The following is a 26,489-nucleotide window of genomic DNA, read 5'->3' as shown; positions in this document are numbered from 1 at the left end:
AGGACCTGTTTTCCATTTTTGTTCCTTGTCGTCCCTTATTATTCCGCCAATATATCGGCCCCTGCTCCATGCAAAACCTGTTTTTCGATGGATCCAGAATATTACGGTGTAGTATTAAATAAACGATACGCATGAAATCCGTCGATGATGATAAAGCGAATCCATTAACATTGAATAACACCGCAGTGATAATTGTGACAAGCAAATACACTCCAACGTTTCGTAATTCGATTCGACTGGTACAAACGAATTTGCACCTCTTGAATGTGGGAGTTGAGCTGTACTGGAAAATGCTTACGTAAAAGGATTTGCGTGAGGGATTTTCGAAAAGGTCCTTTTTCGACCATAAAATTAGGTGGTTCGGGCCGATTGGCAGGTGCAGGAAACGAGGACACTGAAAAAAAGAGGAGTACTAGGGTTCCCAAAGGTTCGAGCCTGATGGAATTTCAATCCTGAACCGACGTTTATTGACTACTGACGAGTGTGAACGAGATGCGCGAGTTTAGCGATCCTTGTGCTAGTGACAATATATTATATGGACTATATAATTATAGTACATGAGCTGTGCAGAAAAAGCTTATGGAAAACCATGCACATTATATAGCACGAAAAGGAACGTTCTTTTAAAATAAAGAGGTTTAATAAAATTCTCTTATTTCAGGGGAATAATTTTAAATTTAAAGTATCGTTCAACGTCGCTCGTACTTTTAATTAGTCCTGTGACCTACTCGGGAGGCGTAGAGCAATTAGAAAGTCACATTCGATAAAAAGTACAATTAACAGTGAATCCTAGGAAAAGAAGTTCCTGATCCTCTAAAAAGTAGTAACACAGATCAGGCGGAGGATAAGAATTCGACGACAGCGGATGTAAAATTCTCATAAAAATCAGAGAAAAGCGTACAAACTTTTTTACCACGATTCTCTACCGTTTCAACTTTTCCTATTTTTTGAATACCGAGAAAGGACAGAATGGGCTTGCTGAGCTCCAAAGATTTAAACTATCGTTCCAGCAGTTTTATAGGCCAGGTTTTTCGCTGGACGTTTACGTGTAATACCCGTGGATTTCTCGACGACATTCCATGGTGTCGTTTTATCCGCCTGTACGGTTGAAGAAAAACGGTAGGAACGGAGTTACGTTCACGTCTGCAAACCATAATCCGTCAGCGACAATTCGGATTCGAGTAATCCAATCCACATTCGCGTGTTCTCAGTCGTGTAAAAATCACCCAAAACCGACGGATAATGCGCGTTAATTTTTTTCGTGGTCATCGTATTCACTACTCTGTTTTCCCAACAGAAGAAAAATATGTAGAGTATTCAAAGACAAGCCGGGACTTCCGGTTTCCGGGAATTTCATTTACATGCAGATCCGACGCAAATTAAATATTCTTCTTCGTCGCAATTATACTGAAGCGTGTGCACATTTCCTCCCGTCACTTGGCATGTACTGTTCGTTTACAATGCACTTTCGAATCTTCCTGAATAACAAGAATACAGAAGGCTGATGAAAATGTAGACACAGAAGTCTTTGAGCAAATGTTTTATGCAAAGTGGTGTACTGCACTTACTAATCTTGTTAAGGAAATCAAGAAGATTGGAAATTAGAAAAGCATTAAATACTTGCAAATTTGAAAACTGGGAAGTAATAAAGAAGAATGATAGAGGTGTGGATGAAATATAACTATTATCAAACACCCCTGCAATAAAATATTTATTTTAGTATCTCAGTTCAGTGATCGAACTCAATTATATCTTCCACTCCACACAATCGACAATGGGAATTCATCCAAGACGCCCACTTCGTCGAATTCAAAAGCCAGCCAATCTGAAACTCGTAGCAGGAATTTATTAAGTGACCTTTAGTCACTGAAAGAAGTGCATTCTAAAAAGAAGTTGCAGCTGCAGCTGGCACATCCAAGGTAAGCTGCACTCGATTTACAATCTCCCAGTAATTTCGTTGAGCGAGGTAATAACGATGCAACGGCGACTCTCTTTTCTTTGTCGTTTCTCCCCTTTCCCTCGGAATATCGACATTCAAACAAAATGTACTGGTCGGATTTTTTTTAGTAAACGTGAAAACAGTAGCCCGATAAATCTCCCCGTTTCGTTTATCCTCCGACATTCCTCGAGCCACCACCTCATTACAACAGCGTTACCCGCAGGGCGCGACGGATCGTTTGACAGTCTGACGTTGATTTACGCGAATATCTTTGGTTTACTGCGATCATTCGTGGTACGAATCTCCCTCGGAGGAGACCATAAAACGGCATCGGTAATGTTAACAGCGCACCGTGAGTCGTCCCAGTTCAGCTTCCTTTGGAGAATAAAATTGTTGTTATTATCAGTTCGATGACGAGTAGAATGGTTGGCATACTGCATGATTTACGAGTGGCTGGAAACTTTCGATTCAAAGAAAGGAAGTTCTACTTAGTCTTTTCTTATTGGATTTATGAAATTTCAGAGCCTGCTGGCGCGTCTGACTTGCTTCGTATGCACACAGGCGAATGCCTATTTTTAATTCTTCCTGTTTATTTCATATTTTCATAGCCGAAGTTCCAATACTAATTTTACGAGCAGAAGAATTACTTTAGGAGCTGTTAGGGTCCCACCTTGGTTCACCCTATAAATTTGCCAATTTTTGTCCCTATAAACTCTTATGATTTCGCGCGTTCCACGGCCATAAAGGCAGAATTATGTAGCGAAGCAAATGCGATGCATGAAATTGGCAGTTATTGCCGAAGCGTAATTAGCAACACCCCTCACAGGTTCAGGCGCATCACGATTACGCTGCTTTCGTGCAGACTGTTCGCTCGCGTGCACCCGCAGCCCTCGTTTTCCGCATGCGGCCATGCACGCACACGATCGCATAATTAGAGGTGAATTCAGACAGAGAATCGCACACGAACGAATGAGCCTGATCGTTCGGTGGCCTGACAGATCCTTGCCACATCAATTTTCCCCGCCGCGGGCTCGCGTGCGTCCAAGGGTACGTGTTCGCGCGAAATTATTACATAAGCTCTTACTGTGAAGATAATAAAGCAGTCTGGGCAGTTCCTACACCTTCGATCTTGTATTTCCTACTTTCTCAGACCTGCACTATCCTGAGCAAATATGTTCTGACATAGGACAGATTAAATATTCTTCCATCGCATTCAGTTTACAAGTTCTATTTGTATCTCCTGATGATAATAAAGAATACGAAAGCTGTTCATCAAGTTCTCTCGTCTAGAACTCTGTTTAACTTCCGTAAACCAGTATAGTTCTCAAACAATTCTGTTCCGTTGATGATGGATATCAAAGGATCGAGATAAGGTGGTGATGACAATACGCGTATGACAAATTACAGAGTAAAATGAGATTGCTCGTGGTAGTCGTTGAATAGTAAGGTGCAAAATGCAGCAAAAAGTACGCGAGCTTTCAGCGTTTCCACGAAGTTGCGTCAGCGTGGGCGAACGCAGCTTCTGGGAAACGGCTCGCTGCACAGGTATGGGGTGTGCAACAGGTGCAGCGTAGGCTTGGCTGCCGCATAGGCTAACCTGCAGTTCCGTACTCGTTTCGATTAAGTGGTAGATTTCACAACTTCGACGATTTCGTTTCATTCAGTATTCAATAATTCCCAGATTCCCAGTCGCGATATACGATCGGATCAGTTTTCGAATTTTTAGGAGATCCACAACTAGTACAGACCAAACACCGCGATGGCTGGTTTTAATGTTAGGAAGCACTGTTAGCAGTAGGTAGATCGTAACAAATTTAATAGACACATAAAGGCGAGTATTAAAATAGTAAATGTTAGTGTTAATATTTATATTAAAGCATCTCCTAGAAAACTACAATTCAGAAACAGAAGTATGTAGTAGGTATGGTAATTAAAAAATGCAGTTTCTCTAAAATTGCAAAAATTTCCAGCTTTCCTATCGCCTATAGATTTTCAAATAATTTTGCTTCTTGAAAGTCTAGACCATCGAAAAATATCGCTATCGCGAGCATTCATCGGTCGTCCACGAAAAATAGCTTCCGAATTCCATCCACAGAGAATTTTTATTACTCCTGTCTTCAAGGGGCATCCGAGCGCGAAGAGAAGAGCAGTTTCGACCCAATGCACCAAGGATTGCACATAGGCGCGTTCACGAAACTCTTCTACTCGTTGCATCAATGTGTATGTTCGCGCACCACTTTATCGATCTAAGCCCTGCACGAAACACGCGATTCGCGGTAAGCTCAACGACCCGCGCGAGGTCGAAGTTCCGATGGCCTGGGTCTTGCTGTGATAACCTTCCTTTGTGTTCAATTTGAGAGTAACATTCGAGATATCAACACGTTGTTCTGCTCCTAGGAAAGAGACAGTGAAACTCTTTATCGTCGAATTAATTCTGGTATGTGAAACACGAAAGAAATTATAAATTAATGAGACTTGTTTATTCCAAAAGCAAAAAAGTAGTGCAAACAGGGGTCTTGGAATTTTTTTTCTACTCGAGCTACTGATCAACTTTGTGGACAAATTACTATGGAGAATCAGAGTCCCTGTCCTCAGGAGTTGTTTCTTTGTTTCATATAGATCTGTCGTTCTCGACAATCCCCTCTGAGGAGTGAACCTTTCTAAAGGTATTTACAAAGTTCTGCAAAAGTTTCCTGTTACTCGAAGCCAACGGTGCAAACAGTGCAAACGACTGCCTGGAATACTCTTTGTTCAAGGCATTAAGAACTCGCTTGGTCTTTTTCTAGCTATTTAAGGAGTTCGTCTTTCCTCGTAAGAAGGTACATAACTATCCAGCGATTTCTACGGAGAAATCTGGAGAGTTGAATGCGTTTCTTGCGTTTTCTGAAGGCAGGAGATATCGCAGTCCCCCTTGCTCGTAGTTCTGTATATTCAGTATCAATATTTTCGTTACGAAGCGAATGTCTATGCTTACTATATCATCGTTCAGTTCCTTCGTTGTTCATTTCTTCTCAATATTGGTTATACCTTCAGGAGAGTTAGAAAGAAGCGGCGGAAGCTTTCGACAAACCTTTTCGAAACTATTTATCTTATCACAGCCAACAACGAGGATAAAACATATACGAGCACTTGTGAAATATTGTATTACGAATTCAATGATGTTCAGTTGCGTGTGTATAACAAAACCAATGGAAGCCATTGGGCTGGAAAAGCCTGAACGAGTGAAAAATAGGATCGAGACTAATCGACCCTGTGGAAATTTACTTGTCCCCTTGTCCGTGTTCATGTTTGACGTTCTTCAACAACGGCGTTTAATAGCGCCCGAAAAAAACTCTGTTCATGGATCAACTCGTGAAGCGCAATCTAGTGAAAGAAATAAAAAAAATTCTGCTTGCGAATGTGAGATTGTATAAATACCTACAAAACAACGTTTTATTTTATCTTTGTTTAAACGATTAAGCGGACATCGACGAAAATTTCTGGCATCGTTTACCTTTGAAATGTAAAAAAATATTTATCTTCCATCCTGTTTTTAAATATTGGAGCTGTCTGAAAAATGCTTCGTACAAGGATATTATACGAATGTTGACGCAAAACTTTTGTGTCAAGGATAATAAGAAAAGAACAATAAATTTGGTGAAACGTATTCGAGTTTCATCTACTTTAACACGGTTAATAAAATATTCTAGGCTTCGGGGAACGATTCATTTCGTTCTACATCACTCGCAGGAAATTCTGTCCATCTCGCACACGTCCAGCTTTATGAAAATCATCCTTCTCTAACGATCTCGTTGCGCAACCTCGCCACAATGGCGCAATGCTCGATAAACTAACGATGAAACTTTGCCACTCTCGATACATATTTACTCCAGGGATTAATAGTCCCAAAAGGATTATTCTGAACGTCGTAGCGTCAAACTCTCTTATCGAACGGACCTAATACCATATTGTATGTTAAGGAATGTTAATCACAGATTCAACATTCACTACAGACTTATGTATCAGAAACAAAACGTTAGTTCTGTTTAATTTGTTTATTTTGTTAGTGTTAAAAGTTTCGATCACATTTAACTTCTATCATCTTTATCGATATTTATCTCAACATAGCAGGATGTTCCTCTCTTAATTAAACGCTTTCCCTGTTGCAGAAAGCGTGCACGAAGATGAGGAGCAAGTCGCCAGGGGCGCGAGATCCCCTGGTGAGACCAGAATCGACGAAGAAATTGGTACCACTGGTGAGAACAGTACGAACTTTGCCGTGATGATGGGTACCAACGCGACACGAGCATGGAATTCAAGCGGGGGCGGCTTCATGCGCGATGTTGGACATCGTGTGAGTTTCGACCCTGAGGCGCCGCCGCTGCAACCCCAAACCGCGCAGCAGCAAACCGTCAACCTCCTCGACAAGCCAGATGCTGACAAAAAGGTCAAGGTAAGTCACAGATCCTGTCTTCGGTCGAGAAGTTCAATGAAGTTTTCCTCGTAGATGTGGTCATCCTTCTCCTCCAAGCTCTCAGTTGTAACCTTTTGCTTAACTAATTGCGATACTTATATAAATTAATTATTAGTGATGTAACGTTGACGTCCACACTGCAGCGAATAAGTCTTGCGAAGAAAGTTTAAAGTTGGATAAATAATAATAAATTTGAATCCAGTTCAATTTCTGGATGTAGAAATCATTCATTCAAGCGTCGTTCATGGTGGACTACACACGTGTTAACAGATGAATCGCGAATTGTTTTCCACATATGCTCCGTCGTGGAGACAAACATAAAGAGGTGAAGACAACGCTCCCGCTCATATGCGCGATTTTACGAGCATCCAGTTAAGTCGCGATCTTTACGGCATCGTAAAAACTCGGTTGGGTCGATTTCACGCAGGCCGGCTGAATGATAAGCAGGGTGGACACACATGAAGACTCGTGTCTCACTTAACCAAACGTACCAGCCAAAGATCCCATCTAGTTGTTTGCTACGTGTTCGCTGAGTCTCGAGGCAAGCTTTGCGCGTTTAATCTGTCCAGGGAATGAAAAGCGCCGACTACGTTCTGTTATTGCCTCGTAAACGTCCACAGCGATATGCTGCCTGTCATCCCCAGCTGGGATCCCGCGGTTTCATCCACTCAAATTCGACCTTTTCGCCTCCATTTTCCGTTTCGTACACCCTCTGTCTGTCGCAAACGATTCTTTTGTCCTGCGGGACAGGTTGATTCACGACCGCGACACGATGCATCAAAACCTCTTGAACGGGCGACTAGGAAAGAAGGTGGGGGTGCGCGTTGTCGACGAAACCGCAGCTAAATCATTCGACGAATCGCTGCGCACGATCAGCCGGCTCGAGAATAGACCCTGGCGTGGCTCTATAGCGGCCAGGAACTCGTTACGATCCCGACAGGGGCTGCAAGAGCTACGAGCTCGACCAAGAATAAGGAGTCTACGGAAGAAAACTCTTCATAAAAGCTGCCCCCTGCTCTCTCTTCCCCCTGTTCAAGGAGAAGAAAATAATGAGGCGTCGGACAGAAGAGGCAGGAGCGCTGGTAGAATACGACGCGTGAGCCCTCGCGATTACCCCTCTCGGCTTCAAGATGATGGCATACTGCGCCAAGGGCCGACACTGACAACGAACGAGTGTTTGCTTGGGCGCACCCTAATTGTCGAGCCGCCACACCCTCCGCAAACACTGTCCATCATTCTCCGCCTAGCTAGCCACCTCTATTGCCCTTTGACCGTCGCTTCTCCACTGGGACGAGAAATATATACGTGCACGCGTCCTTGTGCCAAAAGCACGCGGGCATTCCTATGATTAAAGCACGACCAGACTAATTGCCGAAGACGGGAACATCCGACTGACCATTGAGTCGCGAAATTTCATTTCCCTGTCGATCACTGTGGTTTGCGGATTGTTGCTCCTGATCCTATCTCGCGTGGACTAATTTCCATATGAGGGATAGAATACGCCTAGCAAATACGAGTTTCAGCGGCAGCGTCTTCCATGATCGGTGTTTGCCCTCTCCGCAGCTGGATCAATAGCCTCTGATGGAAATAAAGTGGATTGTAGAAATTGAACGTGTCTCGAGTCAAACAGGAGCCTGGGGTTTGGCCTCGAAGCTTTGTATACAAGATGCGCTTCTAAATTTCCAATGTAAAAGGGAGGTGAATCTGGGAAAGTCTATCCGTGGGATTTAGTGTATACAATTCTGTTGGAAAAGAGTTGGTCGAATTTATTCGACGTTTCTTCTTCAGACAGATTCTTCTTGAAACCTTTTTTACTTTAGACGAAGTTCCGCGTCAAATACTGTACTAACTCAATCTCCTGTGTTGTCTGAGCACTGATTATCTTAACCCCTTGTTATTCTAAACTCTCTCAGGTTGCTTAACTTTGGCTCATTTCTATTCTGAGGGAAACTTGTTAGCTTAAACTTTGAAATGGAAGCAAAAAAATGAGCTGCCAGCAGCCAAAACTGTTTTTCTTTTCTTTCAGTGTATCTAAGAAAAGAAGTTCAGCTCTGGCTTTTAATAAGTTGAGATACGATACACTTCCTCAGAATTGCAACAAGAAGAAATGAACGACACCATGTAGCACCACCATGCAATCAGGATATTCATTAGAACTGCCTGTGGTATTATCTTGCGCTGATAGCTTCTGAACACAAGAAAGAAAGGCTCCGTGAACCCAAAGAAATGCCCAGGCATAATGGTTAACACCGCTCTTGAGTACAGGAACGGTCAGATCTCCCATTGTTTTTCCCTTACACTTGATCTTTAGATGTTGCATCCGCGGTTGCATCGGTATTCTTTTCTGGCTCGCGATCTAATGGCAGGCGTAACGAGAAATTCCCTCGGAACGAGAGGTTTCCTCGTCGAACAATGGAGGGTTATCCGAGTCGTTAATTGCTTCCCCTGTTCGCCCACCCACGATCGTCCCAATTTCAGGCAGACTTCGATCCACATTTTCATCCGTCGCCCGCCCACGCTTCTGAATCCCTTTGAAGAGTCTAACGACTGACGATCGACTCGAAACTGCGTAGCTGGCTCTCCATTTCGTTCACGAGTTCATCGATTTCGGCTCGGTAACCTTCGAAAAAGACCGAAGGCTGAATCAGGTTTCGAAATAGCTCCTTGTTTATCGACTGCGTGTAATTGCCTTAAAATTATTTGAGTAACAAGAACGGGGGCGAGAACGATTCGCGATTCCGAGAAGCTGGTTGTTAAAAACGTTATTGGGCCCGTGGAAGCGACGAAAAGCTCAGCGTAATCGGACAAAGCTTTACGACGCTGCGAACGAGCCGATCGATTTGCTTATCCTCGTTTAATGCGCTCGCGTTGGGATACAATTGATCGATAGAATCAACGATCGCGATGGAGAATATCTGTGTAGGTAAATATTCGATGAGTTTTCTCGCTACTCCGATTCCTTTGGAGCACACAGAACACTCTTAAGCAGTGGATACTAGACTGAAATTAGGGTCAAGATAATTTTATTTCTACAGAACGGACCCTACGTGAAAATAAGTGTTATTAGGTCATAGCAGGAGTGTTCTTTCGTTGGCGTTGAGGTTGTTAAACTCGCGATAACCGTCTACAATGGAAAAATTCTAAAGGAAAATTGGACCACAAATGTTCTTTCTACAATTATTTAGAATTGTAAGGCTTTCATGAAGAACAGTAACCTTCTGTTTCTCAGATGCAATTGAAGCAAAACTAAAAAATATTCAACTATTGTGTATCGCCTGTTTCACATATGCTAATTCATAAGCTGAGTTTCGCGCCACTAAACATATATTTATAAAATATCGACCAAAATTAAGTATGTACATATTTAAAAAACGAATGAGCACACTCTCTACGTTATCAACTCACAAAGTACTTGTGCCCGAAGAGAGTACTTCTCCGAAGTGCTCGTCCCTTCCAGTAAAGCTTGCACATCCCCGATAAGGGCTGTTGTCGGTGAACTAGTTATCCTATTTCGTCAATTTTAGGCTCAAGGTAGCTTCTCCGAAATCGACGAAGTCCTCGAGAAAGCATCAGGGCACGGCGCTGATCGTGGTCGAAGATTACTGCCCCGGCGCATCAGGAATTCCGATAACATCGTGACGCTTTAAATCGAGCCCTGTTGATCCCTCTTCCCTAGACGCGCGAGAACTTCCGCCTTGCGTGGCGGAAACCGTGCGCTTAAGCGGCCGCCTCGAACGTCGCGGAACATTTATCATCCTAATTTCATCCATCCTTCACCCACGTTTCATCCCTCGATCGATAATACCACGTGATCCCATAGCTCTTCATGAAGAAACCGTGGTTTTCGTTACGAAGGGGTTGACTGAAAAGAGTCTTAATGCTAACAGAGCTGAGAAAATTATGCCCCTTGAATGGGATCACCGAAATATGTATCTCCTCGCTTATATATTAATATTTTTTTTACTGTGAAAGGGTCTGTTCGTGTAATCGCAAAATATGTTAATGTGAAGTCGCATGTGTATCCTACAGCATGTCTTATACCCTGTAGTACCGAGAAATTAAGCCAAGAGAAGCTTCATTTTTCAAACTGGACGCGGCTAGACTGACGGCAGGAGTGTAACGAAAAGTTGCGATGATTTCAGAGGCACAGCATCCATGGCATGACGGACGAAGAGAATGTGGTGAGACCGCACCAGGAAATGGTCAGTCTGCCTCACCAAGAGAAGAAGTACCTTCTCGCGGTGGAACGGGGGGATGTCGCTTCTGTGAGAAGGTGAGACATTTAGAAGCACGAAAACTCGTTCCATGTAGTGGCAGAAACGATAGTAGTCTTGAAAGTAGAGCAGCATGGAGTCAATTAAAATTCGATACGCTGTATAAACTCTTCCTCCCAGTAGAACAGAAAGTGTAAAAGGTAAATGGCTCCATTATCGAACATATGGAAATGAAATCATTTCAAAGCGAGAAGCATGCAGCCCAATGTCATCAAATGCAAATGGGGGCATTTACCTCGTTCCCCTTGATCCGCCTTAATAGCTCAAGCTCCAAATCGCCATCGAAGGTGTAAACGAGAATAACCCATTGAACCCTCGTGAACATCCGACAATTCATAGATCCTCCCACGCCCCAATTAAAGACAATTTACCTGGCTCGAGAACCTTGGGTACAAGCTATTCTCTCGCACGTGCCAATTCCTCCTATCGTGTTTCTCGAAGGAGTATTCGTGATTGCTCGTTATACCAACCATCCAGATATTCACGTACGTGCGTATGCGAGGGGTCAGACGCGTGCGTTAATCATTGGCAAATGAAACACGCGGGCCCTCCGAACGTCTGTTCGCCTCAGTATTAAGAATTTGTTCTCTCGTTACAGTCATTTGTGATCGAGCACGTGCCTCCCAAAAGACTCTTTCGCGTCAGAAAGATAATATGGGTTAAGAGGATGCTCGCGTTCCTTCCTCGACAAAAGACCGTCTCCTCTATAGAAAACATTTCTGTCTGGAATTGATGTTCACTGACCTTTGAAATCCCGCCGTGTACCTCAACTGTAGAGTTCGATTCAGCCTCCGACCCTTTCTTCTCACCTGAAAGGGGCGCTGTCCGCGAATTTTCGTCGCGCGAGACTCAACGAAAAGTAGCATGCTCTTTTGATCACTCCAGATGCGACTGTACCAGAGCGTAGAGCGTTAGTCGCGGATTCTAGGAGCAAACAACGAACGGACGCAGAGCTGTCGCCGTTGTGTTCATGCAAATGAGTACAGGCGCGGACAGAAATCCGTCGGATGTAGGTCTCGCTGAAAGGGAACGAGAAATCTCGCGGGGGAAGGTCAAAGGCGCGGCAGATGTTCCGCCCTCGCGCGGCCCCAGACAAAAGGATCTAATTATCCAGCGAACAATCGTCCATGCGATCCTAGAGCTTCCAGGAATCCTAGTTCGCGATGCTCCTCCTAACCCCCCTCTTTCACGAGCAATTAATACCGATTGCAATCCCACGTGAAGCCTGTGGAATTCTCATTTGGCTCGGTCGAAAACGGGACAGGCCGAAATACGTCGGCCAACCCGATTTGCTCGTTCGTCGTCGCGGAAAGTAACGAAGAGAGGCGAGGATCTGGGTCGAAGGAGAAAATACAGCGACGACAGCGGGAATGGTGATTAGCAGCTGGCGCGAACCTGCACCGATATTGTTTCAGGATGCTCCAGTCGGCTCACGAGACTGGGATAAACATCAACTGCGTAGATCCGCTGGGACGCTCTGCTCTGCTCATGGCGATCGATAACGAGAACTTGGAAATGGTGGAGCTTCTGATCAAGCACAAGGTCGACACGAAGGATGCCCTCCTCCATGCTATCTCCGAGGAATTCGTCGAGGCGGTCGAGGTCCTCTTGGAACACGAGGAGAGCCTTCATACAAACGGAGAGCCTCACGTTAGTCGCTTTTAACCATCTCCTACCATCGATTCTGCCCCCTTTTAGCCTTGTCTTTGGCAGAATCAACGGGAATGCTGGGATTGATGACATGTTGGATGGAGCAAGCTCTTAAGAGTCTTGAGAGCAAGATTTCTACTACGATAGATTGGAAGAAAGCTCTATATCCATCAGGGACAATCCCTTTTACGAAAGGGGCTTTAATCACCGTGCACTTGCATCCAAGATGTCGCCAAACTTAGTAGCCTGCCTAGCGACTCCTCTTTTTTCCACTCGATCTGTCACTCTCTGCCATCATCGAACGCCCTGGTTCCTCCAACAAGTGTCGCTTCTTAATTGAATCACGATCACGTCCCTCCGACGAAGCAATTTCGTATGAGTTAAAGAAAATTCCTCGCTGAATTGACGCCTCGACCGATCATCTCGCGCTCGTACAGCCGAGACAGAAGAACAGTTAAAACAGATTCTCCAAATAGGTCAGTCAGTCCATCGGTCGGCCTCGAGCTTTTCGTCCTAGCAACGAAGTGGCCCCTCGATGAAAAGCGCCCGACTGAATTCCGTTTCTGTCGATGCTCACGGACGCGAGACGAAGAAAAATCGAAGGCGTAAATCGTGGACTAGAGTCTAATCGGCTTACGCGGGACTTTGGAAACAGTCGAAAACAAGGCAACTGCGTCGAGTCTGTGAAAAATAAAGCTTCTCATCGAGCTTCTGTTCGAATCGATTATAAAACGATTGTTGCGCATTTCACGTGGCCTCTACCGTATTGGTTAAGAGGCGGTCATTAAGAACAGAGCCTTTGAAGTGACTTGAAAGAAATTGTATTATGTTCTTTCAGAGTTGGGAAGCACGGCCATCAGACACAGCCACATTCACGCCCGACATCACTCCCCTTATTCTGTCCGCTCACAGGGACAATTACGAGATCATTAAGATCCTCTTGGATCGTGGATCCGCGTTGCCCGAGCCTCATGATGTTCGTTGCGGGTGAGTGAACGTTAAAGAAGAAAAATTGCACATTTATGTACTTCGTTACCCTGACTTACCATTTAATACATATGTACGTGAGAAAGAGTTACAAAGAGGATATGTCATCACTTGTTAAATATGTTATTTCGGTCTAATTAATTCTGATTAATGGATTATCACCTTCTTGCTATTGCAATCTTCGGGCACACCCCTCGCAAGTTAATTAAGTTAGGGTAGCTAACAGCACCTAGATGTTTCTCCCCTATCGGCCGGGTGAAATTTCACCCTATATCGTCTTATAACTGTCACGAGCGATAAATCCACCCCTCCCGTATCGACTGAAATTTCGGAGTCTGTAAACAAGGAATTACCTGTTATACCGAAACGGAAGCGAAATACCCGTAATTTCGATTAATGCGTGGGGTGTATCGTAGCAAATGGAATAAACGAGTGGGTAATAATTCCACGTTAAAAAATAAATAAAAAATATAGAATGAGTTATATCTCTGTTTTATATTATACTTATGAATTATTTCTGTATTTTATGGTTTTATTTCTTCATGCAGTTGAATTAAAATTAATCATCACAGGTTTTTTCAATTTGTAGGTGCGACGAGTGCGTAAAGTCCAGAATGAAGGATTCCCTGAGGCATTCCAGGAGTCGAATAAACTCGTACCGGGCGCTGGCTTCGCCATCCTTGATAGCTCTCTCTTCAAAGGATCCTATTCTGACTGCCTTTCAACTCTCCTGGGAGCTTCGGAGACTCTCCTTTCTCGAGCACGAATTTAAATGCGAATACCAGGTGAGCCGAGAAATGTTATTTACATAACGACCACTGTTTTAGCGGCGACAAGCGGAGCAACGTTATTACGACGATATTATTACTTTATAATATAACTAAGCAAGGATTGCATTCATTTCCCAAAATCAGCAGTAGGCTGTTTGCTTAATTATTCAGGAAGAGTCTCTCATATTTCTCTTAGATCTACAGATATAGGCCAGATGTGTTAACAGTACACTCAATTCATTGATACTCATATTCCACTCGCGTTAAAGCTTTCGCTAAGCTTTCCAAGCTCCTCTATCTCTCCCCTCGTAAGGAGCGAAAGTCGAAAGCCGCACAGTCGTGCAGATTCACAGACTAACTCCTGATTTATACAGCAACGAATCATGCTGCGCGCCATCCATGACAGATTTACTTGCGATCTCCGCTTTGTGCCCTTCACTTATTCTCTCCTGCACACCATATCCATCTCGATCCCTGGCAGAAAGCATAAAAAGATTCCGCCTCCTGACTTGGACGATATCAAAGTACTCACGGGAATCGCGTAAACATTCCTTTGAGGTGCATTTCGAACAATTTCCTCTGTGTGACTCATTTTCACGGGAGAAGGAACGACAAGAAAGATAGAACGGAGACCGAGGAATTCAATTTGGCTTTGGGAACGTGATCCTGCCTCGAAAAAGCGTTCGCAGTCTCGACCAGAAAAAATATAAAACAACCTCTGAAGTTCGGTGCTCCTCTCCTTCCCATCTGTCCTACTTTCCTCCTCGTTCGATTACTTTTTTCCACCAGATCTTCTGTAAATCGGCAACGTGAAGCTCCTACCAGTATATCTAGCCCTTGTCTCCGGCATTCGCATCGTCGAGCCGTTTCGGAATGGCATTGGAAACGAATCACGCTGATTCGTGGGGAACAAGAAGCTGTTCCTTCGAGGCACGATGCCTTCGCGCGTCTTCGGAACGTATTACGAGAATGGAATACAAAGCTGCGACGATGGGCGTGCTCGAAAGCTCCTGGAGAAGCACGCAACCTAGCCTATTCTCTCGCAGTGACGACTGTAACATATAGACTCCCCTCCTCTGTTGCATATTCTCATCGCAAAGGATGCCTCTCCTTGCAGGAACGCTCCAGACTCTTCGATTCGCAAAAATTCTGTAGAACTTCTAAGGATTCGCGACTACGACACGCTGGGACAAGTTTCCAATGGGAACAAGTTAGCGTAAATGGGAAATAGATAGTAAATTTGCATACGTAACCCTTCCACCCTCGAGGAACTATAAATTGCTTGGAATCTTGGAGAATGGGCTGGCTAGATAAAGGGTGGTTAAACTGCTTCATTATCTCTACCCCGTTTCGACGGGATAGATATACGTTGACTCGAACTACTTTATCATCGAAAAAGGTAGAGATTTGCTGGTTTAGAAGTTTCAGGAACCTATTACCCCGGAACTATTATAGCACAAAGGAGGAAACGGAGCCGTGGAAAGAAGTAAAAGACAAAAGTAACAGTTCCCGTCGTTTCCAGTTCTGTTCAGCTTCAGCTTATTTCCCGGAGGCGAGCCATTGTTGACACAAGGCGTCGTCTTGCTCGCGCCGCTAACGGGCTCGTTGTTAATCCGTACAAACACCAGGGAGCGTGTGGTCCAGATTCGAAATGGCTCGAAATACCTTGAAGAATTGCCTTTCCTGAGATGGGAAGATCGTACAACCGAGGGGAAAAATTTAGCGAGGATCCCGCGATCGTGCAAGCAATCAGCTTCTCTTTAAGCTACCTCGTGGCGAGGTATAGGGATACTCAGTGATATTAGCAAACATTTGCACCGTTTGACGTGTCGCTTTGATGTGGTAAATATTTGTCTTGGCGCGACGCCGCGAGATGTGGCCTCAGCGGCCGAGAATGCACGCGATACTCGATCTTTTCCTGCCCTCTAAGCGTCTCTGTCACCGAAAAATCGTTCCTTTCGCCCGAATTCCGACGTAGAACTTGACCCGCCTCGAAACTCCTTTGACATTCCTCTGTGGCCTTGGCTCGTCTCGCAACTTTGACAGAGACCGCTGGTTCTCTCGAAACGAGGGCTAAAATAAATCATTCTTGATGGCGAATTGATTAAACCTGTCGTGGAATCGGTAAACGATTAAGCAGAATAGATTATAGGGAAGATTCATTCATCTTCCACTTTTTATACGGATAAAAACTTGTGGTTGCTGCTTTCAGGCGCTTTTTCTCAAGACCTCAATACCACAGATCTATTGAAGCATCTTGAGATCCCTCTTCGAAATATGGATACTTCACAGAATGCTTGAAAACAGTTCCAGATAAAGTATTCAGCTCGTTTTTAATTTTATTCCGCGCGACTGGATGCCGTACTTGGTCCAAGCATTCAACCGACACGGTACCCTCTGGTCCATTAAATGGACCTTCCCCCTTCAATTTAAACGCAATAATGTTTGACGCTTTACAAATTGCTCAGGATGATCGTTTAAATCTTCCAAGTGACCGGCGAGCACCCGAAGGGGAATAAATTATTGTCCGTTCTTGCCTCTCTACCTTCCACCATCCGGAGGGAAAACGTCCACGAGATTAGTCGATATTTTTCCACTTTCTGTCGACCAATATGGTGCTCATGGTGTGTTGAATGCTTGGCTAACAAACGATCTATCAGAGATTCCATTCATCCGAGCGTCATTCTCGTTTTTTCTATGCGAATTATTTTTTAGAATAAACGACATAACACGTCTTGCTAATCTTTTAGAAAAACGTTCATAGAATCCCTTAAAGTGGGACTTTTCAGGGGGTAGTACGATATTCGATCGTTCTCGAGGGAAAACTTCTGTGTTTCAAGGAGTTTCGCACCTGTGTCGAAGTGTTCCAAGAGAGGAACTTTTCGCGATGAAAGTTGCAATACGTTAGCGTCAAAGGAGCCTCGTCGCAACTCCGTTGCGCTGTTCACGGAGCTTGGTGTATGCCACTTACTCGAGACGCTGACATTGTGGATTCCAGGAGCTTAGGAGACAGTGCCAGGACTTTGCTACTGCCTTGTTGGATCACACCAGAAGTTCGTACGAGCTGGAGGTCCTCCTGAATCACGACCCCACGGGACCTGCCTTCGAGCATGGGGATAGGATGCACTTGAATCGTCTGAAACTGGCAATCAAATTCAGACAGAAAAAGGTAATGCGCTATTTTCTTCCATCTTTAATAGCTTAGTGAGGCCACGTGGCATTTACACCATCCACTTGACCTCCTTCTTTAGTGTGTGGCAGACGATCTTCAAAGTTTACGATGTTCGCGGAGGTATTATATAAGAAACAGTTCCCAAGTTATTTCGGTGCTATCGCGTCCCTTGGAAAGATCTCGGTTCACTTTTGGTAATTGATAAATACATATTTGACTGCCTCGATTCGATCACGTTCGAACAATTCGAGCGAATCTCAAAGGGATTCAGCTACGAAGGGTTATCGATGTAATCTTATTATTCTCCGGAGGATCGCTCGCTGTAACTCCCAACTCCGAAATTAGACGGTAATAAGTACAATTTCCTGGCGACATGACCGGAAACTGTCGACCAATATTAGATTATCCCGGGATTTCCAGTTCGTGGCGCATCCTAACGTGCAGCAGCTACTGGCGTCGATTTGGTACGAGGGCCTGCCTGGTTTTCGGCGAAAAAACATGGTCCTGCAGGCTCTGGAGATCGTCAGGATCGGCGTCCTCTTCCCCTTCTTCAGCGTCGCGTACATCATCGCGCCGCACAGCGTGGTCGGACAGACCATGAGGAAACCGTTCATCAAGTTCATCTGTCATTCGGCCTCCTACTTCACTTTTCTCTGTGAGTATCACAATCTTTACACTCATTCCCTGTTTCAGCAGAGGTTGATTAACCTACACTCCACCCTCGTTCCTCCACTCGCTACCACTCAACAGCAAAAACTCCAGCGAGTCATTATTCAGCATACCCCCAAACATTTCCCAAAATTAGCTCGCTCCGCATGGGAAATAGCAGAGGGTGACTGGCCAACCATTCGCGAACCGAGCTTTCTCTGCGCAACGCTCATAACAAGCGAGGATATAAAAGAATAGCAGTTTACGTTGCGCGCTTTTTACCCAGAAAGTTTATCGTATGTACTCGACCTCATTTCCTGCAACGAATTTCACCTATCGGCACGTCGGCGGGTCAAACATCGGAGTCCGCTTCTAAACAATTTACAAATACCTTTGAGTGACCGTGGCTAGCAAATTTCCTGCGCGCCACCAATAATAGCAGTGCTCGGCAGCGCTCTAAATTCGAGTCATCAGCCAGCATTACCGCGGAGACGTAAACATTCCCGAGTGGAATTGTTCCGCAGCTCTGATTCTTCTTTATCCGCTCGATTCATCGTCAGAATTATAGCTCCGCAACAGACAACGTTCTCGTTCCTGTTCGCCGCTTCTTCGTCGCATTTTTCTTCGTCCACACGGGCCAGTTACGCGCGCGCTTTTATCGCGGGACGCTCGTAGATTTTAATGCAACGTTAGTTTGAAACTCGGCCGCGGATATCGAGAACGAGCTGCTGCAACTCCTCCGTTCAAGGGATCGTGACTATAGAGGGGAATTACGCCGTTGGCTTCACGGACAGCCACCAAAAGCGTAATTAAGCCGAAAGTTAGACTAACGGTATTTTGAGTCGCGGAGGTAATGTACTTCTCTAGGATGTGAGGCATTTCTGGCGATTATTCGAGAACAGACCTCGTTAATCCTGAAAGCTGAAGGATGCGAGTTGCCTCTGTGCACACCTCGAGGATTACGTATTACTGGTTCGACAAACGATTCCAAGGGGAATCGGAACCGCTAAGTTGGGCGAGATTAGGTGGTGCTGACCGATTACATACAGGATAGGTTTACTTGGTTTTCTTGAGAGACCATATGCGGTATAAGAGTTTGAGAATAGGAAGGAAATTAAGTGAGCTGACTTCTGAGCATATATGTCCAGGAGAGTATTTATAAGCCAAGTTAGTAACAGTCCTGGCATGATTTCCAATCCTATTATATTCCCTTCCTTTACGGATTGACGATTATGGTATAATAAAGTATAAGTACCTTGTCCCAGAAATATGGTCTATTGAGAAAGAAAGAAAAGAATCGTCTCATCCCTCGTAGCAGTTCAATCAACGATATTTGATATAAATTGCTACGCATGCCAACTCTAATGCACCTCTACTTGCAGTCATGCTGATTCTTGCCAGTCAGAGAATAGAAACTGTACTTGGCCAATGGATAGGTCACGACCCGATGGAACACGAGCCAGCGCCTAGAAAAAGGGGTGCTGCGCCGACGATCGTCGAGTGGTAAGACTATACTTTTGACTTCCTTATCGGGGAAAAACAGACATCGATCATTATTTCCCTCGCAAACGTTTGCCAAGGTCTCGAAATGCGTCGGGAACTCGGTTATTCCTTAGAACGCTAGTAAACATGTTTGGTAGAAGCTAGAGGCTGGACAGGAAAGTGGACCAAACTCGGGGCTCCATACCCTAGTCTCTCTTACTTAAAATACGAATCCTTTGATCCTCCTTTTATCCTCACTCCCTTGCACCGAAAAGTTCACAAAAAGACACAGTCCAAGTAACTATAAATACCTCAAGGTCAGAAAGTAAAATCATCTCGTGGAAGTAAATAACGCGGTTCAGTTTCCTGTCTATCCCGATATCTCTCGCGACAGCCTCCATTGAAGCTGGAAAAGGAACAGAGAAGTGACGACCGTTTGAAATTACATTTCTGGAAGGCTTTCGCGTACACAGGATTCCCAAGGGACATGAAATTTCGCGCGAAACTCGAACGTTGTCGGCGAGTTAACACGAGCTGTATCGCAGGTTCATTCTGGCCTGGGTGTCCGGTCTGATTTGGTCCGAGGTGAAGCAGCTGTGGGACGTCGGGCTGAAGGAGTACGTGAACGACATGTGGAACGTGATCGACTTCGTCACGAACTCGTTGTACGTCGCGACGGTCGCCCTGAGGGTGGTCGCCTACTATAGGGTGCAGAAGGAGATGGAAAACCAGGCGCCTGGACCGGTGAGCGAGCTGCAACGCGAGCAGTGGGACACTTGGGACCCGATGCTGATATCCGAAGGCCTATTCTCCGCTGCCAATATATTCAGGTCATTATCACTCGCTGCGACAAGTACCTGTCGCGTGATCTTGTCCCATTAATTCAAGGAAAGCGTTATGTCCGCGGTGTAGTTTCGCCAGTGAACGCGACATTACTCACCAGTCTTAATGAGAAAGGCACTTAGGAATTGCTGTAGTTCAAAACGCTGTTTGCGCGTGAATCCCGCTAGGGATAATTAGAAGCCCCTGTTTCGGTATTAATTTTACCGCGCACGATCCCACGCCCTTAAACACAGACGTAACTTGAGAGCAAAGCATGAGACTGTGCAATATCCTTCCAGCTCTTTGAAACTCGTCTACATTTTCTCCGTGAATCCCCACCTCGGCCCCCTGCAAGTCTCCCTGTCCAGGATGGTCATGGACATTATGAAATTCTTCTTCCTCTACGTGCTAGTGCTGTTCGCATTCTCTTGTGGTAAATAGACCGGTCGAGGACCATTTCTTTAATCCCCTTGTCATGACTCGTGAAAACTAAATCGAGCGTGAAATATGACATTCCTCGATAGGTCTGAATCAGCTGCTTTGGTACTACGCTGACATGGAGAAGAAACGTTGTCCGACCGCGATGTCCTACGTCTCGAACGCCAGCGTGACGACCGATTCGAACGCCTGCATCGTTTGGCGACGCTTTGCCAAGTACGTGACGCCTTCTCAGCTATTATTTAATCAATCTTACAATAGTTGAACGAAATACGCTTGAACTTCGTTCAATTTTACGAACAGTCGTCCTAAAATGTTTTCATTCGTTAGCCTGTTCGAAACCGCGCAAACGCTATTCTGGGCTGTATTCGGGCTGGTGGACCTCGAGAGCTTCGAACTGGATGGCATAAAAGCGTTCACCAGGTTCTGGGGTATGCTGATGTTCGGCACCTACTCGGTGATCAACATTGTCGTGCTGCTGAATCTCTTAATCGCCATGATGAATCATTCCTATCAGTTGATCTCCGTGAGTGAAGGCAGATCTAATCCCTATACGTAAAATCGAACGAAGGGAGAGAGCCTTTGGGATAACAGTCGTTTCGTTTCTGAATCCCGACCAGGAACGTGCCGACGTCGAGTGGAAGTTCGCCAGGAGCAAGCTCTGGATCAGTTACTTCGAGGAAGGTGGCACGGTCCCGCCACCGTTCAACATAATACCGACCCCGAAAAGCCTCTGGTACATTGGCCAGTGGCTGTACAGGAAGTTCTGCAGTCACAGGAAAGCTGCCAAGAAGGAACACATGCGGACAATCAGAGTAAGATGAATTCTAAACTCTTTGTAGCTGTAGAATTACTATGGAGTTACCGGGGAGTAAACTCAGAGTACAAGAACTTGGTGAAAGGTAAAAGAGTTTGCTTTTTGTCCACAGTGGAATGCAAAGCAAGCGTCGGAGTATCGTTACCAGAGCATCATGAGAAATTTAGTGAGAAGGTATGTGACGGTGGAACAAAGGAAAGCAGAAAGTAAGGGAGTTACAGAGGACGACGTGAACGAGATTAAGCAGGATATCAGCGCCTTTCGCTGCGAGTTAATCGAGATCCTGAAGAACTCGGGCATGAATACCTCGACGGCCAGCGGTACTGGAACCGGTGAGACTAGCACGATTTCGCTAATGTTATCTTTCGATTCGCTATAGTTTTATAGACGTTTTTATTTTCTTCGTCTTTGCGCACCTAATGTACCAATCGTTCCCGCAATTCAACTAGGAAATCGGAAAGAAAATACGTGGCTTCGGTGCCGCGTCGATGGAACTTTCGAAGTTCGTTAACTAGAACGCTATTAATCATCCAGGGAGCTGCGGGAGACTAATTAATGCAATTAGGGACCGTCCAACGCGGATATTATGTAGCCGTTACGTCGTGATGGACTTAAAATTGAGGAGACTGCCGCAAGCTCTGGGTGAAAAACCTGCTTACCATGATCGACTGGCAATTGTGCTATTTATTGGCGAACTTAGAATCTAATTATGCTCGTTAAACTACGATTGACTTAACACTCCTGTCACGTGTAATAAAGAGAGTTAGAAGTGGGAACACGTTTAGAATCCAGATTAAAATTTCAATTCCCAATAAGCTATCCACGAAACACTTCCAGTAGATCGCCGATGCATTTTTTACCTATTTTGTTCTAATACTTCACGACCTCGCCTTATATTTTTTACTGAAATATAATTTGGAACGCAACCTCAGCATGTTTAAGAATCACATTTCCCCTTCTGGCACTCTCTTCACAAGTTCTTTAAGTTTCCTTCCGTTTTTAGTAGCCGCTTTAGCGTAGTCCTTGGTTTTCTGCCCCATAGACGGTAGCCTTAAAGAGCTGTCCATAGGTGCGGGGGGAAAGAAGAACCGCCAGAAGGAGCGTCGCTTAATGAAGGGTTTCAACATCGGCCCTCAGCCAGGTGGAAGTGGCACTCTGGCGCCAGTTGACGAGTCCATGCAACAATTGCAAGAGAACGATGAGTTCGGCTCCACGCTGAGCGGCATATTCAGCGGACCTGGCACCACTCCCAAGAAAAGCCCATATCATACGAGCACCCATAGCATGCCTGGACTCGGTACTAGGAGACAGGCTTGCGGAGTCAGGGATAGCTCGAAGAAGAAGCGATTCGAAAATTTCAAGGTCTCTAAACTAATCGGTAAGTCTAATCTTCGTTGAGATCTTCGCGAAACGTGTGTATAGAATTTTTAGTAGATCGGACCTTTTAACTATAATATCCAAATGCACTGTGGGGTAGATTTTAAGAAGCAATTGTTCTCGATCTCTCAGGCAGATCTCGTTCAGAGGACTCCATGTATTCACCCGCGTCCGAAGATGGTGGTTCCAGGTCCGAAGGTTCCACCGACTCAAAATCCTCTCTGGAGACTCCTGGCCACGATGTCCAGTCTCATCGCTCTCATCAGACACAGCATCATCAAGAATCGCACTCGCGTATTCATGGTATAGGCGCTTTCGTCGCGTTCCCGAAGAAGCGAAAAAAGTTCTCGGCCTCTAGATCGTCAACTACGAGCTCGAGGAACGAAAGTTGCACGAACCCCATCACGTCTGCCATCGTCTCGAAGGTAACAAAAAAGCAGCAGCTGCAGAGAGCGAGCAGCGTGCCTGCCAGAGGTCCAGAGTCGGAGCAACCGATACCACCGAGGAGACACGAGGGCACGCAGAGTCAGCAGCCTAGCATCGACACTCCTGAAGGTGCCAGTGCCAGTGAGCAACCTGGTAAGTCATGTTCTCAGAAATTTAAGTAGAATACCTATCGATCTGGCCGCAATTTTACTCGGAACAATTAGTGACAGGATGCTTCCAATTAAATTGCTGCCAATTTTTAGAACGAACTTTTCTTTTGAGGGAAGTCGCTAGTGCTGTAGGTTGGAATTCAATTAACCACACAGATATCTCCTCCACTGCGACCTTGTTACCTTCGAATCCACTGCTTCGAAAATTCAGGAAAATTCAATTCTAACTTCAGTGAATCAGTTAGGTGGGGTCCCACCAATTCCATAGCTAAAGAGAAAGGAGGATTTAGAGCACCAGGGGCGATCAAAGAACTAACCTTGAACGACGAATTGAATTCAGGCCCACGATATCGATTTCAGCCATCAGCTGAGGGGTTTGCTTTATCTCTGTTAAGCAGTGGTCACTGCTGTTCCTCTCACGCCGTCGACGACCGAGGAGAGCGTGGTCGCCAGTGGTTCTCTGTCAGTGATCACGAAGAGAAACGGATCCGCGACGCAGCACCAGCGGCTCGAGGGTATCGAGCCAATTTCCGGTCACGACGATTCCGGTGGATGGCTCTGAGAGGGTTCATCGATCAGTCCGTTGCGACGGACCAGCTAGCAAACGAGGGAACTCGAGCGTTTCACGGGTTTCCGTTAGCCACGAGGCTGGGACGACGACATCGATTTATCTGGAGGGGATCTATCAATCGCGATAGATCGCGTCGTCGTCGACAGACGCACAATGATGCCTTTCTTGCAACGCGACGCACCTCGCCGAGACAAAGGAAAACTATATATATATATAGTGTGTATATATATATATATATATATATACACATATTATATTACATTATATTATAAGCGACGTCGCCTGTGAGAATCTCGACGCCCGTCGTCGACCCATCGAACTGCCCCGTCCCCCTCAAACGAGAGTCTGACTTTGATATGAACGTCCTCTTCCTCTGCGTGATCATACGAACTGAAGGTGCTTTCAGGGGAGATTAATTTCCTGAGAGAAATGGCAGTGCCGACGGAACGACGCAGTTTCTTAGCAGTGTTCTCGAAAGTGCGTTTTCTTCTTCGGGAAAGCAAAGTTTCCTCGATGAAAAATATCTGGGACTCCCGCAGAAACGAGCGAACTTTCGTCGCAACTATCGGCCCACGCCCATACCCCTTCTTTTGCTGTCCCATTGACCCTTGGTCGTTACGAAGATCACACCATCGGAGTTAATCTCTTGTCGCTTGTCGTTCGTGCGGCTTGATTTTCTGCCGCGAGAAGAGCGATCGAAACGGGCGAAATCGAGGAAATGGTTTCAATCCTTCCGTGTCTATCCTACGACCTACTACTTCTACTGCCAGAACGGACGGGGCAAGTGGGTCGACGGTACCTAGTCTACTCAGCACTGGTCAGATGATATCGTGTGAAGGAGGAGGTGACGATTAGCCGTGTTGCTGCGTTAACAAATGACTACTGTTATTGAGAGAACAGAGGGGATTGTTGTCATTTGAACTCATTCTGGTTACTTCAAGAAGCTGGTCTACTTGAAGATCCGAGCTTTTTTATTACCTCCCGGCTTCTTATCCTCGCCCCCTTTTTATCGTCTAGTCAAATATACTTGAACGTTTCACTTCAGTAATGTGTGTCAGAGTTTCTTGAGGTGATCGATCGTTCTTTTTTCTACGTTCTATTTATTCGTGGGAAGGGAAGAAAGGAAGTCCTGGTTGGTGGAAATTGGGCCAATGTCTCTGGCCGTTTCCAGAAAATATCGTCCAACAGCTAGAATCTGCTGACGACGGGCAGAACGGTCAACGAGTATTACCTTCACGTTCCAAGGAACTTGGAGCACAATGGAGCTTCCGAAAACAATTTCTTTCATTCGCCGCGGGTCACACTGTCGCATATTTTAATGGAATTCATTGACACGTTTCCGTTCGGTGACAGCTCGAGGTTCCCTTAGTCCTTCGCGAAACAGAGGGAGAGATGGAAGTGTCACGACCAAAAAACAAACAGTAGCTTAGACATGTAGAGGCCTAAAAGGAACGAAGATTCGTACTACTTCCTAGATATTACGTGTACGTATGGTAATAACGACTATTATTAATGTTAACGAGCTGCCACGATCGCGAAGGGGCGCACCGAGGAGAGGGTTACAGTCAGAGAACGATTTTAATCGACTGTGTCTTCCTCCTCCGCTTGTCTTCGTCGTCCTCGCGAGCCTGACAGCCCGTACTTGTAGCAACCGTACCGCCTACGTGTATTATTTATGAGATTATTATTGTAAATGTGAAGTTAGATGTCCATTTGGCAGAAGTCGTAGTGGATGGTATATCGTGAGCGGTTATTATTGTAAAAAAGAAACCAAGAAAAAGAGAAAAAGAGAATTTCAACAATGAACAAACACAAAGCGGAACCAACTACTGTTTTATTAACGAGATAAGCCAGCGAGGAGATTAGATCGCGTCTTTCCAAGGCGCGTAGTAGTCGTACGAATTTAGCGGAATTTTTTCACAACCGAAATCGATTATCGTTTCAGCGAAAGCACAACATCCATAGCGAAAGTACAAGTATCTTACAACCCACGTGACTTGCCGAGGAACAAAATCCATGTGAGACAGAAGAAAATTCAAAGTTCGCATTTCATAGCACGCGTTAATCTTTTTTTGGACAGTGATTGGCAACATATTGCTAGCATATTTCATAGTTATATGAATTTTGTATAATCATCAGGGTACGAATCGAGACATCGATGATCAATTTTAATGAGCCGAAGAAGCAAAGATTTATCAAAAGTGATTAAAGATGTTAGAGAGAGTGCTTATTTCTGAAACAAAAATTGAAATTTACCTTGCGTGGACGATTTACTGCATGAGTTTATCTATAATTATAAGATCTGTGAAATTCGTTTAATTGCAAATGCTTAACGCGATTTCTTAGCAACACGAAAATTAATGGAAAATGATATTCAAGAGATCAATTTCCACGAAAATAAATTCAATTATGTTTGTCATCGTAGCCCTACGTACGTTTGAATAATTTGACCGAGAATAGGAAGATCACGAATGACCATTAATAAAATACCAT

At 45.0% G+C, this 26,489-nt stretch overlaps 1 protein-coding gene across 7 annotated transcripts in view; it reads left to right on the top strand.

The window, feature by feature from the left end:
- Positions 1-24,117, top strand: part of Trpgamma (Transient receptor potential cation channel gamma) — a 65,017-nt gene extending 40,900 nt beyond the window's left edge. For 2 of the 7 annotated variants that reach the window (XM_076379690.1, XM_076379696.1), the window contains exons 3-19: positions 6,088-6,371; positions 10,535-10,665; positions 12,082-12,316; positions 13,155-13,303; positions 13,893-14,088; positions 17,072-17,242; positions 17,666-17,900; positions 19,276-19,396; positions 19,921-20,205; positions 20,497-20,630; positions 20,722-20,851; positions 20,966-21,161; positions 21,256-21,450; positions 21,565-21,784; positions 22,495-22,830; positions 22,962-23,408; positions 23,821-24,117. In XM_076379690.1, coding sequence (XP_076235805.1) covers positions 6,088-6,371; positions 10,535-10,665; positions 12,082-12,316; positions 13,155-13,303; positions 13,893-14,088; positions 17,072-17,242; positions 17,666-17,900; positions 19,276-19,396; positions 19,921-20,205; positions 20,497-20,630; positions 20,722-20,851; positions 20,966-21,161; positions 21,256-21,450; positions 21,565-21,784; positions 22,495-22,830; positions 22,962-23,408; positions 23,821-23,987 — 3,632 coding nt within the window. In that variant the 3' untranslated portion in view covers positions 23,988-24,117. Of the gene's footprint in view, positions 1-6,087; positions 6,372-10,534; positions 10,666-12,081; positions 12,317-13,154; positions 13,304-13,892; positions 14,089-17,071; positions 17,243-17,665; positions 17,901-19,275; positions 19,397-19,920; positions 20,206-20,496; positions 20,631-20,721; positions 20,852-20,965; positions 21,162-21,255; positions 21,451-21,564; positions 21,785-22,494; positions 22,831-22,961; positions 23,409-23,785 lie in introns of those variants that run through there. The other 5 variants (XM_076379693.1, XM_076379692.1, XM_076379691.1 and 2 more) reach the window with 5 other exon arrangements.
- The last annotated feature ends 2,372 nt before the right edge of the window (positions 24,118-26,489 follow it).

The sequence above is a fragment of the Calliopsis andreniformis genome, chromosome 6 (assembly GCF_051401765.1).
Source record: "Calliopsis andreniformis isolate RMS-2024a chromosome 6, iyCalAndr_principal, whole genome shotgun sequence".
NCBI classification, from domain to species: domain Eukaryota; kingdom Metazoa; phylum Arthropoda; class Insecta; order Hymenoptera; family Andrenidae; genus Calliopsis; species Calliopsis andreniformis.
The sequence above is the reverse complement of the archived record's forward strand: the minus strand, read 5'-3'. Positions and strand labels throughout refer to the sequence as shown.